We start from the raw sequence: 18,671 nt of genomic DNA on the forward strand, positions 1-18,671 counted from the left end.
ATTTTGACCGCCCTCTCTTTCCATCGCAGGACTCGGGACATCCTTGCACGGCCAACGATCCCGACAGCTGCCTCACCCCCGTCTCTCCCCAGCACTTCATAGACCTCTTCAAGTTCTGAAATTCAGAATGTTCTCGGACCTCTCGCCTTCCCATCTCCTCTGGAACACCTGCAAACAAACACCTCTAACCAAGACTGAACCTTTTTTCCACTCTGTGCTCCAACCATGTTTCTTATTCTCCTTGACGTTTCCCAGACGGTCGTTCTATGATTAAAAAGTGTGAAAGTTCAATCCTCTGACAAATGTAACGAATTATTGAATTTTCTCTTTGCCTCGCTCAAATTTTAAGGGCTTATCATGGAAAGATGTCATAATATTAGTGTTAATTTCTTTTTCTTGTTCCCCGTTGTGTTCATCTGTTCTTCGAGCACGTGAAAAGAGGCGGGATATGGGAAGGATTGTGTGTTAAAAGCAAAAAAGTAAAACAAACCTGCTTTTGGGAAAGACAAACTGAAGGGAAAAGCGTGGGAGATCCTAAGCGGAGGATATCTTGTCTTTTCGTGGATGTGTTTTCATTTCTGTACCGATGGAATGCACGTCAGAAATAGTCGTAGGTTAATGTTTACGTGAGTTCTTGTGTTGTCTTGTCGTGCTGTGCGTATGTATTTGATGCGTCAACACTAAAGTCTACATTTGCTGCACAAAACAACTTTTTACGATACACTTTTGTTAAGTCTGTCGTGAGGGCAGACGGAAAATCTAATGTAAGCTTTGCTATTTATGAACAAATGTATTTTATATCCTTTCTCTGAACTTTGTAATATTCCTTTACTATTACTGTAATATAAATGTTTTGAAATGGCTGAACTGTAGGATGTGTTTGGTACTATCAAGAATTTGCCAGAAATATTATCTAAAATAATTAAAACTTTAAAAAAACACACAAAAAAAACATGTTTGTTTCCATCTATCTGAAAGCATAGTCTCCTCTGCTCCTTTCAAAAATTGTAAAATAATTGAATCAGCTATTTTAGTTCACAAATTAGCACAGAAAATTAAAATAAATCCTCAACTAAAATTCCTCAACATTGATAATAAAGAGCTAGACTTTTTGATGAAATCTGAAAGATTTCTTTCCCTCCATTGACAGTCTACGCAACTACCACTTTGACGCTTCAAAAAGTTCATAAAGAGTTCGTAAAACTAATCCATATGAATTGAGCGGTTTAGTCCAAATTTTCTGAAGACACACGGCCGCTTTACACTTAAAAGATTTAATTAGGCTTTTATTAAACTTTGATCAGCGAACATAAACAGAAGCTCAACCAAACCTGCTTGACACACAAGAATGAACCTCATTGGTTCCTCCTGAAGCTCAAACGTGATGTGTAACACGAGAATGAACCTCATTGGTTCCTCCTGAAGCTCAAATGTGATGCGTAACACGAGAATGAACTTCATGGGTTCCTTCTGAAGCTCAAACGGGCTGCGTAACACGAGAATGAACCTTATTGGTTCCTCCTGAAGCTCAAATGTGATGCGTAACACGAGAATGAACCTTATTGGTTCCTCCTGAAGCTCAAATGTGATGCGTAACACGAGAATGAACCTCATTGGTTCCTCCTGAAGCTCAAATGTGATGCGTAACACGAGAATGAACCTTATTGGTTCCTCCTGAAGCTCAAACGTGATGCGTAACACGAGAATGAACCTCATTGGTTCTTGCTGAAGCTCAAACGTGCTGCGTAACACGAGAATGAACCTCATTGGTTCTTGCTGAAGCTCAAACGTGCTGCGTAACACGAGAATGAACCTCATTGGTTCTTGCTGAAGCTCAAACGTGATGCGTAACACGAGAATGAACCTCATTGGTTCTTGCTGAAGCTCAAACGTGATGCGTAACACGAGAATGAACCTCATTGGTAACACACGAGAATGAACTTCAAATTTAACAACTGTGTTTTTTGAAGCTACAAAAGGTGCAACTGGTTATGAGATTAGGAGGGAGGTTCAAACAGACAAAAAATTAAAAAGAATACGGCATAAATATGTCATCATAAAAATAAAAGAATATGGCTTTAATTTTTTATTTATTTTTTCGTTTGGGGTCAGGAAGATTTTTTTTTATTTGAAAGAAATGAATACTTTTATTCATAAAAGCTAAATTGATCAAAAGTGACAATAATACCTTTATTATGATAGAAAATATTTCTATTTCAGATAACTGCTGTTTTTAAACTAACTATTTATAATAATAATAATAATAAAATTGAGCATTAAATCAGTATATTAGAACGATTTGTGAAGGATCATGTGACACTGGAGAAATCACGGGAATAAATTACATTTAAAAATATATTAAATTAGAAAATAATATAAAAGTTATTTTAAATTACAATCATACTTCACAATATAGCTATTTTACTGTATTTTGATCAAATAAAAGCAGCTTTGGTGAGCATAACAGACTTCTTTCAAGAACATTGAAAAAAATCTTACCAACTCCAAACTTTTGAACAGTAGTGAACACTGGGGAAACAAACTAAACAAAACAAGACCCAAGTATAAAGTGTAACTCTTTATTTAGATTCACAAACTTATGTGAATCCTTGGAACTACAACATATAGATATTGTCATTTAAATCATAAAACAGAAAAAGAAAATCATTCAGTAGTATCAAGGTAAAATCAAAATAAGACTCTTGCAAAGGCCCCAAATAGAAAAATCTGAAGAAAAATAGAGAAAAATCTGAAACTAACAATATGTAATCACATTTGTGGACTAATTATATAAAGCTAATGAACAACTGAGAGCAGCTAACCCACTTACTCTCAAAATCTGATTATAAATAAATCTCCTAAAATCAGCAATAAGACACATTCTTCAAGCAAACCAAAGATATACATACTGTTTAATGGCATAGGTAAAAGGTTGATGTATAAAATATATTTCATATTAGAATTATAAATGATGATTGTCATTTTTACCGTGTTGGAACTTTTAAATCGAGGCACAGCAAAGAAAAATTTAGCCTACTCCATGACAAAACGGCATAGCTCTTGAGGTCGTTGGAAGGCTTGAAAATAAGGTTTGTAACAGTAATCATTACAGTAAGCATTATTAACGGGATCTGGATGCTCATCCCATTCCTGGAGATGCAACCTATCAGAGCTTGTTTTTCTCAAATGAATCCTAAGACTAATGATTAGCTGGTTTAAGTATGTTTGATTAGTCAAAATCTCCAGGGGCAGGACTGAGCACATACACATTCAGTTTAAAGGGTTAGTTCACCACAAATGTTTTAATTATCCCATAATTTACTCACCCTCAAGCGTCCTATAGGAAGAAAGTCATACAGCTACATCTAGAAGGCTTGAGGGTGAGTAAATGATGGGATAATTTTCATTTTTGGGTGAACTAACCCTTTAAACCCCTATATGTTGTATAAAGAGACAGCAAGTTATCTTCCTTGAGACAGAAAAGTGGCACTGAACGCATTGTTGGCATGATCAATAGGCCTATAGCAAGTAGTTTGGGATTTTAGCAAGGAGGAAATGATTGCATAGAGTAAGTAGCCTACAGTACATTATGATTGTGAATCAGCAGGCAGTAGCGATTCTAAATCTACTCTGTGGAAGGCGTTTCTACTTCATTTCACATTCAATCTTTAAATACATACCAGAGTAAATTAAGCACAACTGAGGCCCCGTTTACACGATGGGAAAACGCAGATATTTCCCTGCGTTTTGGCCTGTCATTTACACGAAAACGCCGTTTTTATCCCAGAAAACGATTATTTTTAAAAACTCCGGCCAAAGTGGAGATTTCTGAAAACGCCGGTTATGTGTTGCCGTGTCAACTGGGAGAAACGGGGTTTTAGGTTCTCAAACGTCACATTATGCGCCAGAAAATGCTTACGTCATGTGAGCGCCCTATGTTTAGAGTTTGTTCCATACTGTCTATGAGTTTGTTTGGCTACTATTTGATCATGGATGCTGTTAAAGTGGTACTCATTTTTACTTTTGTGAAAACGCTTTTGGCCTGTTTGCATTTGCTTCGCTGTCTGTCCACACGAACGAACCTCGCGCCATGTCTATTGTTTTGAAAGGAACAGGAAGTCGCTCGTGCTATTCGTCGTTGTCGATTTTGAGGATTCTGATTGGCTTGCATGGCTTTATCCTTCTCCTTACACTGCCGCCCCTTTGTATTTATGCGGGTTGATGTAAACGGCAACTGTTTTTGAAAACGATATTGTGTGCACGATGTTATTTTTGAAAACGGAGGGGGAGAAATATTCGTTTCTCTAAATACCCGGCTATGTGTAAATGTGGCCTGAATCTGCGCCATATAAACATTACAACGCAAAACGCATCGATCTCTAGTCAGCAGTGATTATGGAGATTGAGACGCGATGCGCCCTCTTTCTGTGACGGAGGGAACTGCAGCCTCACTCAAACCAATCGCCACGAATAAAACGTGGATTTAAAGGCACAGTTGTTTACCTAAAAATGGGCATTCTAGCTTCATTTCTTGACCTTTATGACGTTCCAAACCTGTTTGACTTTCTTCTGTAAGTAGTTGTGCAGAAGAATGTCCTGAATGCTCTTGTCTTTTCCATACAATGAAAGTGATCTGGGACATGTTCTTTGCAGTAAACAACAACTTAGGTCTGCTCCTCACATACATTTATCGTACAAATAAAGAACACTTAGAATATAGAGCACAAGTCACTTGTACTATATTTATCATAATTTCTTGTCATTTTAGCAGCTAAAATTGCATTGTATGGACAATAGTAGCCTACTTGGGGCATTTTGCTAAACTACTTCTTTTGTGTGAGGAAAATAAGTCATTCAGGTTTGGAATGACACAAGGGTAAATAAATAATGATAAGATTTTCATTTTTGCCTGAACTGTACCATTAAAGGGATAGTTCACCCAAAAATGAAAATTCTGTCATCATTTACTCACCCTCATGTTGTTCCAAACCTATATGAGTGGAACGTAAATACTGTGGAAGTTAATGGCTACCGTCAACTGTCTGGATACCAACATTCTTCAAAATATCTTCTTTTGTGTTCAACGGAAGAAATAAAGGGAAGGGTGAGTAAATGACAACATTTTCATTTTTGGGTGAACTATCCCTTAAAGTGTTTAAATGTAATTTATGGCCTTTAAAAGTAATCTAGAAATCGTCAGTGACGTCAGACACCAACTGCAAATACATCCAGTGATTTCTCTGAAGGAGCTTCATTCAAAAGTTGGAAAAGCATTTTATATCAAATTATAAAAGTGAAAATATTTTTGACTGACAGGCACTTTGAGCAGGCACTCTTGGTCTGAGGGTCCTACTTTTCCCATCTGTTGGCTGTCCAATTTGAGTTGTATACAAGGGGGCGTGTCTAACAAACATTAATATTAAATCATTTAAGCCCCTCCCAAGTGCTCTCTGATAGGCTGGCTGGACTTCTGCGGCGAACGGCAGCTAATTTATCTCTTGCCCGGGCCGCCCACTGGGCAGGGCCGCCATTCTGTGACTCAGTCAGACTAGCGTAGCGAGACGAGTCCTCCTCCAAACCCAAGCCAACCCAGGACGGCAAACCTAGAGAATGCGGCAAAGACAGTGACAGAGGGGAAGACAGCGGGGACGAGTCACTCTTCTTCTTCTCCGGCTCATGTTTTTCCTCCTCCTTTCCGTCATTCAGCTGAGGTGGTTCCCAGCCCTCCATCTTATCGATCTTCCTCGTAGGTGTGATTTGCTTCATCGTCATGGTGATGCTCTCCCATAGACAGTGTGCTTTGTCTTTTTCTGTGTGCGGTTTGCTCTTGTCGTCCTCCCAGGTTTTCTTAGCAGACCTGAGAAAGAGAACGAAGGAGCATGATTTATTGTAAACTGAAAAAGTTCTACTTAAACAACTTCTTATCATCGTTGCTACTGCTTACATAACTGTAAAAACACTCAATAGCTGAGCAAACAAAATATGCAAATTTCAATAGATCTCAGAGCAGATATTAAACATTTAATATAAAGTAATTATTATTAATAATAATGATGATATATTTTTAATGTTTTCTGAAGCCTCTTATGCCCACCAAAGCTGCATTTATTTGATCAGAAATGCAAAAGTAGTAATGTCTTTATTTAAAAAAAAACCAACAACCTCAGAACATTTTTGTTAACAATTTAATGTGCCTTTGCTAAATAAACGTATATTTTTTTAATTTATCTTTAAAATCTTACTTACCCCAAATGTTTGAGTGACAGTGGATCATGATTTCCCCACAAAAATAAGCAGCTAAAACTGTTTTCAACATTGATAATAAATAATAAATGCACTTTCTGAAGGGTCATATGACACCAAAGACTGAAGTTATGATGCTGAAAAATCAGCTTTGATTACAGGAATAAATTACATTTGAACATATATTACAAAAAAACTTATTTAAATTGTTATAATATTTCACAGTATTACTGTCTTTACTGTATTTTTGATCAAATAAATGCAGCCTTGGTGAGATTAAGAGACTACTTTCAAAAACATTAAAAAAACGTTAATGTTTCCAAACTTATGACCGGTAGAGTGTGTGTGTATATACTGTAAGTGTATATATATAATAATGATATATTTTTAATGTTTTCTGAAACCTCTTGTCCACCAAAGCTGCATTTATTTGATCAAAAATACACTAATGTATATACAGTACATAAACATACATATATATATATATATATGGGAAGGACAGAGGCCGGGCCACCGAGTGCGGTTTCCATTTCAGACACTTGATGGTTAAGTGGTTTATTTAAAGTTACACTATGTTTATGCACGAAACCATACGTCAAATTTTCCATGCTATCTAAAGATGTATTTATTTCTACTTTTATTTCATATTGTATGAATAGCTTCATTTCTAGGCACTCAAGGTGCTGTGTGTACAACTTAACTGTTTAGATACATTAATCCAACTTTTATATGCAGAGTCAATAAGTAAGCCACTGGTTCATTTCCCCAAAGACTGTAAACACTGCGACTCTGTGGGGCTTTTACAACATGGCTTTGTTTGCTTCAGCTGTCCAACGTGTCAATTTCTGGCTCAACCAGCGGCAAGAATTGAAGGCAGACCAAAATATTTAGATAATGTGGCTTTGAATTTTCCCACCAAGCACATGAAACACCGAGAAGTCTGTAAACAGCAAATAATCTGGAAGGCTCCGTGTTCTATTTCTAAGTATTTATTTCTGTCAACAAAGTAAACATATGATAAACATCCATCTATATATCCATCCATCCATCCATCCATCCATCTACCTATCTATCCATTCATCTGTCTGCCCATCCATCCATCATTCTATCATTCTATCATTCTATCTATCTATCTATCTATCTATCTATCTATCTATCTATCTATCTATCTATCTATCTATCTATCTATCTATCTATCTATCCATCTGTCTGCCCATCCATCCATCCATCCATCCATCCATCCATCCATCCATCCATCCATCCATCCATCCATCCATCCATCCATCCATCCATCCATCCATCCATCCATCCATCCATCCATCCATCCATCCATCCATCCATCCATCCATCCATCCATCCATCCATCCATCCATCCATCCATCCATCCATCCATCCATCTGTCTGCCCATCCATCCATCCATCCATCCATCCATCCATCATTCTATCCATCCATCCATCATTCTATCCATCCATCCATTCATCCATCCATCTATCATTCTATCTATCTATCTATCTATCTATCCATCTATCTGTCTGCCCATCCATCCATCCATCCATCCATCCATCCATCCATCCATCCATCCATCCATCCATCCATCCATACCTTTCAGCAAAAAATAGCTATGGACCTAGCTATGGACCTTCATCCTACCTAGCCCTACCTACTGGGTATAACTATAATCATCTAAAATTATTAAAATCATCTAAAAATACATATTGAACTTTGATGCTTGCAAAACATGATCACACTTTAGATTAGGGTCCAATTCTCACTATTAACTACAACTTTCCCCTCAATAAACTACTAATTTAACCCTAATTACTGCTTATTATTAGTTAGTAAAGTAGTTGTAAAGTTTATGTATTGTTAGGATTAAGGCATGTAGAATATGATCATGCAAAATAAGGCATTAATATGTGCTTTATATGTACTAATAAATAGCCAATATCCTAGTGATTCGCATGCTAATAAGCAACTAGTTCATAGAGAAAATTGGACCCTAAACTAAAGTGCTACCCAAAACATTCACCAACTTCATCTAACATTAGTAAATAAAGCCAGTCTTACCCTCTTCTGTGAGAGACAGTGACTCCTGTCAGCAAGATGTGTTCATCGTCCTGAGACGGAAACAACTTTTTGTCTCCTTTCTCTCGCTTTGATTTAACCTTCTTTGACTTTGAATCCTACAAAAAGTAGAGAGAGAAATGGCTTGTTTAATCATACAACAGGGTTCAGTAAAATGACTGCTTGTGTGTGATGTGTCAGAAAGCCTCAGCTTTGGTTTCTCAGTGAGACGGAAATACAGATGGTAAGGGATGATTGCAGGTCTAGGCCTGGCACATAGACAACTAATCACAAAGACGCACTTCATCTTGAATCCAGGAGCAGAAAGCTGGATCTGACGGACACAAGGCATCACGCAGTAAAAACAGGAAAGGCCTATGTTGATTACAGTGTGCTGCAGGGACGGATATCTGAGCAGACGAGTGCGCGCGCGCAGACGAGTGCGTGCGTGTGTGTGTGTGTGTGTGTGTGTGTGTGTGTGTGGTTTGGGTCATTTGGTGATCTGACACATTCCTTCAGACTCCCTCCTGCCTGCGTCCAGAATGACCCTCAGGATTTGAAATACCGGCCTGGATTTGCAGCTTATTATATAGGAAAGAACCTTTGACACAATTTCTGGCTCTCTTTCACAACTTTCTCGTTTTTCTGACTTGTACAGAATGTCCTTCCCTTTGACCAAAAGAAAAAAAAAAGAACAATTTTATCATCATACTGTAGGGTCATATTTCACAGCAAAATCGAAGATATAATTTTTTAAAGAAATTATATCTTGGATGAAATATCCATCCATCGATAGATAGATAGATAGATAGAGAGAGAGAGAACAAATCTTATTACCAGTGTTACTTTATTATCATTGTGATACTATTATAGTCTTTATTAATATTTTGAATCAGTTGGCATTTTTAATTTTCTATATAGTTTTTATTCATTTTATTTGAATGAGGAAATGAATACGGGTCTTTTTAGACCCATGTTGTGCATTAGAAGGGGTATCCATAGTGTGCGCATCAAAGGGTTAATACATCAAGTTAAACTAAATTATAATGAGAAATGTTGCCTTGGCAAATAGCTGAAATAAAATAATGTGAAGTTTTCTATATTTTATTTGATTTCAATTAACAATTATTTTAACACTTTGTTTTTTTAGCTTCAGTTTTGGTAACCCTGCTCATTACTGTAATCCATGAAAAGTGCTCATTAAAATTTCTCAGTGCTTCATGGTGTTATTGTTGCACTAGATTGTTTTCATTAGAGTAATCGAATTAGATTTTTGGGGAAATTTCTGCCAAACATTTAAAAACCAAGTGTAAAATATGCTTGCTCACATGGTCAATTATAAAGATCAAAAACCATCTGCTAAAAAACAGTCTAACATCCAATGAAGAACGTGTTAACAAGTAAACTTTATTATTGTATACAAATGCAATCCGAATAGTAGTCTGGATAGGATGATTTTCATTACATTATCACAGCAATGGGAATGACTTTATACTTTACAGTCATGAAAATTTTGTAATGCAAATAATGGTAATGATTCTAAAATGGGATTCATTTTTCTACTGCAAACATAATTTCTAATTTAAATTTATTTTTATTTTTTATTTTAGGGTGAAATATGGCAGGAATTTCTCTGTGAGATTCACCCAAAAGCAAATTTTCTCAATATGTAAAAATCTACAAGTTCAATCGTATTCATTTGTGTGTGTTATACAGATATTCAATTTTATTTTTGTTGCTGCAAGTCTGAAGGACTTAAACTCACCACAAAATTACCAAACACTAAAAAAAGGTAAAAGCACGTGGTTCATTTTATTCGCCACTCCCTGTCTTGTTTCAAACCAAAGACCTTTGTGTTCCCTCACTCCACTGTGCTAAAACATGCCATCTGATTATGCGCAAACACATAAACGCTTGTTATGTCGGGACCGGCTCTTATTAGCAGTTCCAGCACATTTATTTAGCATTTATGAGCATTAGGAGTCTAAGAGCACATTACTCATTCCATCGGATAAACAGACGTTAGGATCGGGCTCGTCTTTGACCTCAAATAAAACACAACGCTCTCTTTTGGCTTCCGTCTATCGCTTCATCTTTCTTGTCCTCCCTATCTCGGCTTAGTTTGTTAAAGCACGCAGTGGAAATAAACAACTGTCGCTTTAACTTGAGGTTCAGCTCCTGCCGTCGCTGGAGGACACAGCAGAAGTCTCTGTGAAATTCCCTTTTCGGTTAGCCTCTTTAAAGGGGTCATATCAAGGAAAATTGATTTCTCATAATCCTTTGAGATTAAAAGAGTTCATTGTGCTATGAAAACATACTGTAACTTTCAGATGACAAAACATTCCGAGTCCAAACCGAGCATTTATTTCAACTAATGTAAAGTGCACATTAAATGCTGGCAGTTTTGCTCCTGGGCAATTCTTTAAACCAATCACATAAATCGCATTGCATTTCGTTGCCTTGTACCTGTACTTGTGTAATGACAATAAAGTTGAATCTAATCTAAAAAAAAAATAAAATAAAAAATCGTCAATTCCAAAAATAAAACAAAATTAAAGTTCCTTCAAATCTTCATTGGCAAAACCTCTATATCCAGGGCCATCGTTGAACTCAATAAAGAGTTCTAATTCCCAACCATAAATTATAACCATTGAGGAATATGAAACTACAATCCTATTAAGACTAGCAAATGAAGTAATCATGAAATATACAGTACCTGTCAAAAGTTTGGAAACACATTTCCAAGTCTTTTATGTTCACCAATGCTGCATTTATTTAATCAAATAAAGTAAAAACAGTAATATTGCGAAATATTATTACAAATTAAAAGAACCTTTTACAATTTGAATATATTTTAAAATGAAATTCATTCCTATGATGGCAAAGCTGAATTTCCAGCATCATTACGCAAGTAATTCAGTGTCACATGATCCTTCAGATCCTGATTCGCTGCTCGGGTAACATTTCTTATTATTATCAATATGTTGAAAATAGTTCTGCTGCTTAATATTTCTGTGGAAAGGTGATACTTTTTCAGGGTTCTCTGATGAATAGAGAGTTCAATGAACAGCATTTATTTTTTACATTTATTAAATAGAAATCCTTTGTAACCTTATAAATGGTCTTCACTGTCACTTTTGATCAATTTAGTGTTCATTTCTCTATTTTTTTTAACCTTACCACAAATGTTTGAATAGTATAGCCTAAATGGTATCCACAAAAATGTTAAGTATAGCAAAATCAGTTTTCAACATTGATAATAATAAATGTTTCTTGAGCAGCAAATCAGCATATTAGAATGATTTCTGAAGGATCATGTGACACTGAAGACTGGAGTAATGATGCTGAAAATTCAGCTTTGCATCACTCATCTTTCTATAGAGAAAATTAATGGGAATTTTACTTACAGAAATGAAATATTTGTGATTTATGTTACTTGGAAATATTATAAACATCATAATACAGTTACTTTTGAATACCCATCAATGGATAAACTAATATTTTATTTATTGCATTTACCAGCATCAAAACACGTTAACCCATGATTACACAGAAGGCAAAAAACAGTATTTTTTAATTCTGGTCACACAATAGTTTATTTGATAATATAAAATATGACATGACATTTAACAGCAGTCCACTGAAGGAAAGCAGGCCACTGAATGTTTGCTAGTCTCAAGAGTCAAGACTGTTATGCTATTGTCCAGATTGTTCTGAAAGAATGTGTCACATCCTCTCTGTACATTTAACATATTATGCACAACACACACACACACACACACTTTCTACTGCGTCACATCCTGACAGTGTTGCTATGATATTGTTTCGGACTCTGTCAACAAATTTTAGCATTTCTGTTGAACAAGGCGTTATGCTTGTGTGCATTGGTGTGTGTTTACCTTTGTTGAGGGGCTCAGAACTTCCTCTGTTCCCTCGGAGTCTTTATCCTGAAAAGCAAAGGAGCACAAAACAATGAGAACATGCGCACACACTTAAACACATGCTAATGTAATGTAACGAACACACACAAAAATGCAAGGAATATTTTTAGCATGCTAACAAGGTCTTATTTGGGGACGTCTTGAAAATGAGCTCAAACACAGTCATAATGGTAAGAAGTAGAAGACTCCTAGAATATCCCTCAATTCTGAGGTGATAATCAGATCTATCATTATTAAATGTAATCCATAACTATTTTGGGTGATCCATCATAACTGCTTTGGCATTCAACTTCCTGTTAAGGGTCTGACCTCTTCCCCTTCCTTCCTGCTCCACCTGCACCAGTGCCAGCTCCTGGAAAGTTCCTACTCACCTCTCTTTTGCACTTCCCCACAAAGAAACTTTTAGCACTAGTGCAACAAACTGAAGAGCAAAGGATGCACATTAGGTGTGTAATTGATGCCTTATCTGCCATAAGGAATTATGGGAAATGTAGGTTTGTCACCCAAGACTGTCACCCTTATACATCGGTGTAAGTTTTATTGCCATACTTCATCAAGAAGAGCACACAAGTCATTTTGATGCTTCATCAGCCATAATGAAATATGGGAAATGTAGATGTGTCACCCAAGGCTGCCACTCTTATAAATCTGTAGTTTATAGAGGTCTATTATTCAGAGGTGTCTATAAATACTGGAGAAATCTGCCATCTTTGCCTTGGGAGTCGGGTCAGTTAGACTTTTTGAGAGGAACAATTATTTTATTTAAAAACAAGGGTACATTAAAATAATCTAAAGTGACAGTAGGGACTTTCATATTACTACAAAATAATTCTAGAAAAAACTGTTCAATAATAAAAAATGTTTCTTGAGCAGCAAATCAGCTTATTAGAATGATTTCTGAAGGATCATGTGACACTGAAGACTGGAGTAATGATGCTGCAAAAATTGTATAGGGTCAAAATATAGATTTTTAAGATATTTCTAAGTTGAAAATTATAGTTTTAAGAATATGTTTGAGATTGTGAATATGAGCCAGATTAGCCTGGCTAACGTCAGACCTCGTCTCATTGAGACGTGGTCTGGGAACCACATGTTCATTTTCTCGTATTTGAGGCGTGGTTTACGAATGCCCAGAGCCGTTTATTGGGCGCTGCGAATGTCTATCAAATGCGCCTGTGCGTAGCTCATAGCCAATCGTTTCAATTATACCAGATGACGTTTGTAGAACGACAGAAATTCGACGAGGAAGAAGATTAAATAAACTTGCGTTCTAAACTACTTAGAACACTATCTAAGGCTGCATCGAAAGGTAACTTCGCGTCTGATGCCATGTTGGATCCAAACAAACTGCTTCGGTGTGTCGCATAGACGTCGTCATCGTCTTGCTGCTCCCTCCCCGTTCTGTGATTGGTTCCCTTTTTGAGGGGAAAATCTGGTCCATGGTGTCCAGGCTGCCTAGCAGCGTGAATAGAATCGCGCTGCGCGCAAGGCAGCATGGGGACACCCAGGCTAGAGCCAGATGCTAATGTACTGGGAAATGAGTTCTTACGAGGACAGTGATGATGGTATAAAACATCTGTGCAAACTGAACCCTTCCAAGCTCCAAAATGTAACAAAATATGCTTTATTTTATTCTTCAGTATTTGTTACTCTATATTATATTATCGCAACAGGTAGAGATCCATTCCTGTTAGATATAGATCCGGGTCGCTAAAGACCCGAATATGTAATAATGATTGGCGAAACATTCATGCATTTAAGGGTTAAGAAATGAAAAGCTACACACTCCATCAATTAGGGTTAGAAGAACTGTTCCTAAAAATATAACATGCTAGAAATCCAAACAATGACCTTTTTTTTTTTTTAGGCTGGGCAGTGTATAAATTGTAAATACATATAAAATATATACCCTGACTCTTCCGCCAACACAAAAAGTCAGAGCTCAAAGAGCAAACATTATAATTCTGATATGACTTGAAGGCAGAATATTATTCACACGAAGAGAGAGAAAGATCAACCTGTTCTGCATTGTCCATGACATTCCTCCCACTACCCACAATCCTCTGCCTCCTTCATTTTACTCCCTCTGACTCGTTGTATCAATGCCACATCCCTCCACCCCAACTTACCAAAGCACTTGGCCTGATTACAGTGCGAATACTCTCCCGAGTGCTCATTTATAAGTGAAGGAGTGAGGAATGTTTTCGGATATTTTACCCTCTGGACTTTGTCATTTCTTATGATCGTGGCATATTAGGGACAGCTAAGGCCTAACTTTCCTGAAAAAAAAAAGCTTATGATTGAAGAACATGGGGTCAGAGTAGAAGAGTCCATTTATTCCGCCTTCAACTGATTTATGAAGGAACACTAACCACAGTATCAACAAGACGGCACCTCAAAATAATGATGTTTACCAACTGGCAACCTGACATGGTTTAAAATAAAATCAACGCTCATGAAATAGCTTGATATAAACTGCTGGAACAGAGAGGACATTCATCTCGATGAAAACCTGTTTATAGGAGGAAAATCAAAACTCTACTAGAGGACCTGAACTGAACTGGAGCTGTATGGAAGTTTAGGGTTTCGTTTGTCCTCATCCGTTGGGCTTCCTGCTTTACATACCAAGTTCTGGGTGAACAAACTCACTAGCTGCCGAAGGAAGCGGATCTCACTGAAATATCCCTTTGTAGACTGAACAACATTAGAACATTACGTCCCCTCTTCCACGACCACAAGCCTAGTACCACCACTGAATGAGCAATAAGCGTGAATAACAAAAGTACTAGCATGTTTTTGGAAATGGTACTGTGGAAATAATAGTTATTTACCATAGCAATAGTGTGATTTCAAGGTATATTCTCTGTACATTGCATGCCTTTACAAAAAAAGTACTGTGGCAATACCATGGTACAGTATCAAATGGAAATACTATGGTAGTCCAAGGAAATTCCATGGTAAAAAAAAAAAAAAAAAAGTGTGTAAATACAAATTGTAGCCAGTATGGTTTATCATGCCATTTTTATGCTTTTAAGCACAGTACAGTGGTTTTGCACATGGTGCTACGGCAATAATGGTTATTAGGATATTTACCTAAGCAATACTGAATTTTGTGGACATGTACTATAGTAGTACCATGGTTTTCTTTGAAGTAAGAAAAGTTTGAAGTTTTTCCTTAGAAAAAGTACAGATGGTAATACCATGTTAACTACTAATATGAAATATATTATGGTCCAGAAATTCAAATACCATGGTATTTACATGATGGTGCTCCAAAGAAAACCATGGTACACATCCAAAAATCATGGTAGCACCATAGGTGTGTTGTCAGGGGCTTTTTTGTAAATCCCAATGTAAATATTCAGTACCACGATACCAAAGTACCATGGTATTTCCATGGTTTTGGACATGGTACAATGTTTTTATATATATATATTTTTTTTTTATGGTAATATTGTGTTTTTGGTCATTCATTCTGTTTAACATTGCTGAAATGTCCTTTATCTTTTCAAAACATTAAGTAAAACCATAAATTACCATGGTGGTGTTTACAATTTTTTTAGTAATGTCATGGTACATGTGATGAAATAAGATGATTACTATGGTATTTTGAAATGCATATTAACTTTATATTAAATACTATGGTACTTTGAAATAAACCATGGTATTTACTTGGTAATCCATGCATGGCACTTCTGAGAATACCATAGTAATACCATGGTTCAAAATACCATGGTACTTTTTTGTACACCTGATAATCATTCCCCTCATCACCTCAGTTGTCACATAAATTAATTAAGTAGCAGTTAGGGTAATATATTTGATTGCTGCATATAGTAGGCTTATTAAAAAAAATCTGGATTCTCATAAGCAGGTCTTCTATCAAATGACAACTTTCACAAAGTAGGAGAAGTGGACCAACCTGGTCAAAAAACATCAGACAGTTTGGTCTCGCAGCAAGATTAGTGTGTCATAATGTCTCTCTCTATCAGAGCTTTTGATTGCTCTCTTTCCCACCTCTAAGGTGAGGGGCCGTTTACAAGGAAAAAGGAAACGTTTTGGCCGTTCATTTACATGACAACAGCGTTTTAATGGCCTGAAAGCACAAACTTTTGAAAACGTGTTTCAAAGTGCAAGCTTTTGGAAACAGTACCGTTATCGTCTCCGACGTGTAAACTACAAAAATGCAAATTTGTGAAAACGGTGACGTCATGCGCATACGTATTACGTGTTCAGTTTACTTTTACAAAGTAACATCGCCAACTACTGGTCTGGCATGAATAATACAGTGTTTTTAGTTGTTTTCACAGATCAGTGTGAACAGGGATTGTTTTGACCTCGTTGTCGCCTGTATGCGAAAAACACAAAGGAAAAACTTTTCTGTTTTTAGTACATCTTGTCGTTTAAATGTACCCTCAGATCCAAAACATGGTTGTGGAACAGATTCTGTTGGGAAGAATGTGACTGAGGCCTAGTCAAGGCCATCACACTGGCCACAGAACGCAGTGAGAAGCTTTAACTTTTCACTGCAAGCTTCTGAAATTACATAAAAAAAAAAAAAAAGAGAGAGTTTGAGGGGGAGAGAAAGAAAGCTTATCTGCAACCGTCTCCTGCTGTTACGCTGTAGGGACCTTATCGGACTCCTGCAGACTAACAGCTGACAGAACATTACATCTGAAAGGGTGGACGGCACGGAATGCCATGAATCTGTATTGAAACTCAGCCACAGCAGAACCACATTTAATTAAGATCAATTTATGTTCTTATCCATGAAAATCAGAACAGGAATACACAACATCATGATTGATATGTTATGTGCTCACTTATGACTATGGATTCCCATTTCCACCACATAAGAAAAAATAAATCATGCTTTGGTAAAATCACTATTATGATGACAGTCTCAGTCTTTATCTCATAATTTAGATTTTTAAATCTCATTGATAAGACTTAAATATTAATTCTGACTTTTTAACTTTTAAGTTAAGTTTTAAAGTTGTATTATTACAAAGTTAAAATTATGAGATAAAAGATTAACAATTATGAGACAAGTCAAAATTCTGACTTTTTATGTCAATCTCAACATTTATTTAGCCATTTTCAACTTTTTAAGTCATAATTTCATCTTTTAATCTCATGAATATGGCAGTATGTGATGCAAATGATTTACAAAAGCATGATTTTTTTTTTCGTCTGTTGGAGAAATGGGCTTCCATAGCCTAAATGACTGATCATGAACACTAGCATACTGTCACTCAACCTCATCCTTGAGAATGTAGACTCTACTATTCTTCTATAACATCATACTCATCTGGGATGGGCTCTATTCTTCTATAATATCATACTCATAAGCACATTTTGCTATATTCATAGTCCTATTACCTCATCCATATTGACAGTACTCACATGAATACTCATATTCCTAGTTGACAGTAATGGCCGATGACAAGCTTACAAAGAAACATTCAGTTATGATGTAGGCTAGAATTCTATGATGTTTCCATGAGCCACAATTCTGATTAATACAGGCCAACTGATTCCATTTTGATTTCTAAACCAAAATATGGCCTAATCTGTGCATGTCACTCCTATTAAATGACATTTAAATAACCGAGTTATGACGCAAAAAAGCACGTAAACACACTGTAACACAGTTACTCAGTCAGTACTTTAAAGATAATTCTCAAATGCTCTCTTTTCCCCTATACTTGCATGCATACACAATTTTATTATACACTGTACAATATTATGCATACACTGAAATAACCTTTGTATCGTCCTCAAAAACTTCATATTGTCATACAAGAGCGATTTCAAAACAAGTGGATTAAAACTATAATGGTTTCGCTATTGTTGTCATAATCTGACTTTACGACTCACTCGGGGGCGCATACTCTTTATAAACAGTACAGTTAACTTAGTACACATGCAGAAATATGAAACAACCAAACTATGAGACACGATCACATCTGATCTCTGAAGTTTGAACTGAAGCCCACGGGCAACATCCCAGCTCACCTTCCTCGCGCGCTCGTGATGCCACGCCACGTCGTCCTCCTCTGACGCTTCATCCACCAGAACTTTGCTCTTGCTCTTCTTGAACATTATATCCGCTGTATATCAAAAGCGCAATATTTCCAAACCCATGAGATGCAAGTGGAGACTCTTCGTGAGAAGATCGCGGTTAAATCAGAACAATAACCCGACTGTGAACGCGCCCTGGCTCGCACGCTACTTTCCTCCGGCCACTATCTCCTCCTGATGATCGTCTGAGACCTCGGCTTGGTTCTGTTGGGCTGCAGCACCTGGACAGCCGCTCCTCCCATTATGGATCAGATTGCCGCTGATCATCTAGTTGTCATGGTAACGGGGGCGGGGCGATGCCCCCCTCAGACCCTCCTACCGGGACAGGAGGTCTTATG

The 18,671-nt window shown here is 36.9% G+C and overlaps 2 protein-coding genes across 3 annotated transcripts in view; one reads left to right on the forward strand and one right to left on the reverse strand.

Moving 5' to 3' along the window:
* fbxo25 (F-box protein 25) overlaps positions 1-2,807 on the forward strand; it is a 14,986-nt gene extending 12,179 nt beyond the window's left edge. For both annotated transcript variants that reach the window (XM_082146246.1, XM_082146247.1), the window contains one exon: positions 30-2,807. In XM_082146246.1, coding sequence (XP_082002372.1) covers positions 30-119 — 90 coding nt within the window. In that variant the 3' untranslated portion in view covers positions 120-2,807. The remainder of the gene's footprint in view (positions 1-29) is intronic.
* LOC309481373 (testis development-related protein) lies at positions 2,566-18,594 on the reverse strand. The gene is made up of 5 exons (XM_082146282.1): positions 18,268-18,594; positions 12,208-12,255; positions 8,312-8,427; positions 4,334-5,857; positions 2,566-3,699 (listed from the first exon to the last, which is right to left on the reverse strand). Exons 1-4 carry the CDS (start codon positions 18,352-18,354, stop codon positions 5,425-5,427), a joined length of 684 nt encoding a protein of 227 aa, XP_082002408.1. The 5' UTR covers positions 18,355-18,594; the 3' UTR covers positions 2,566-3,699; positions 4,334-5,424.
* Between the last annotated feature and the right edge of the window lie 77 nt (positions 18,595-18,671).

The sequence above is a fragment of the Leuciscus leuciscus genome (assembly GCF_965113295.1).
Source record: "Leuciscus leuciscus genome assembly, chromosome: 18".
NCBI lineage: Eukaryota > Metazoa > Chordata > Actinopteri > Cypriniformes > Leuciscidae > Leuciscus > Leuciscus leuciscus.

Excerpts from the sequence above, each read along its gene's own strand:
- LOC309481373 (XM_082146282.1), bottom strand. The coding sequence starts at position 18,354 with ATGTTCAAGAAGAGCAAGAGCAAAGTTCTGGTGGATGAAGCGTCAGAG. Across the intron at positions 12,256-18,267 it reads ATCACGAGCGCGCGAGGAAG|GATAAAGACTCCGAGGGAAC; the intron begins GTGAGCTGGGAT and ends TTTGCTTTTCAG. Across the intron at positions 8,428-12,207 it reads TTCTGAGCCCCTCAACAAAG|GATTCAAAGTCAAAGAAGGT; the intron begins GTAAACACACAC and ends TACTTTTTGTAG.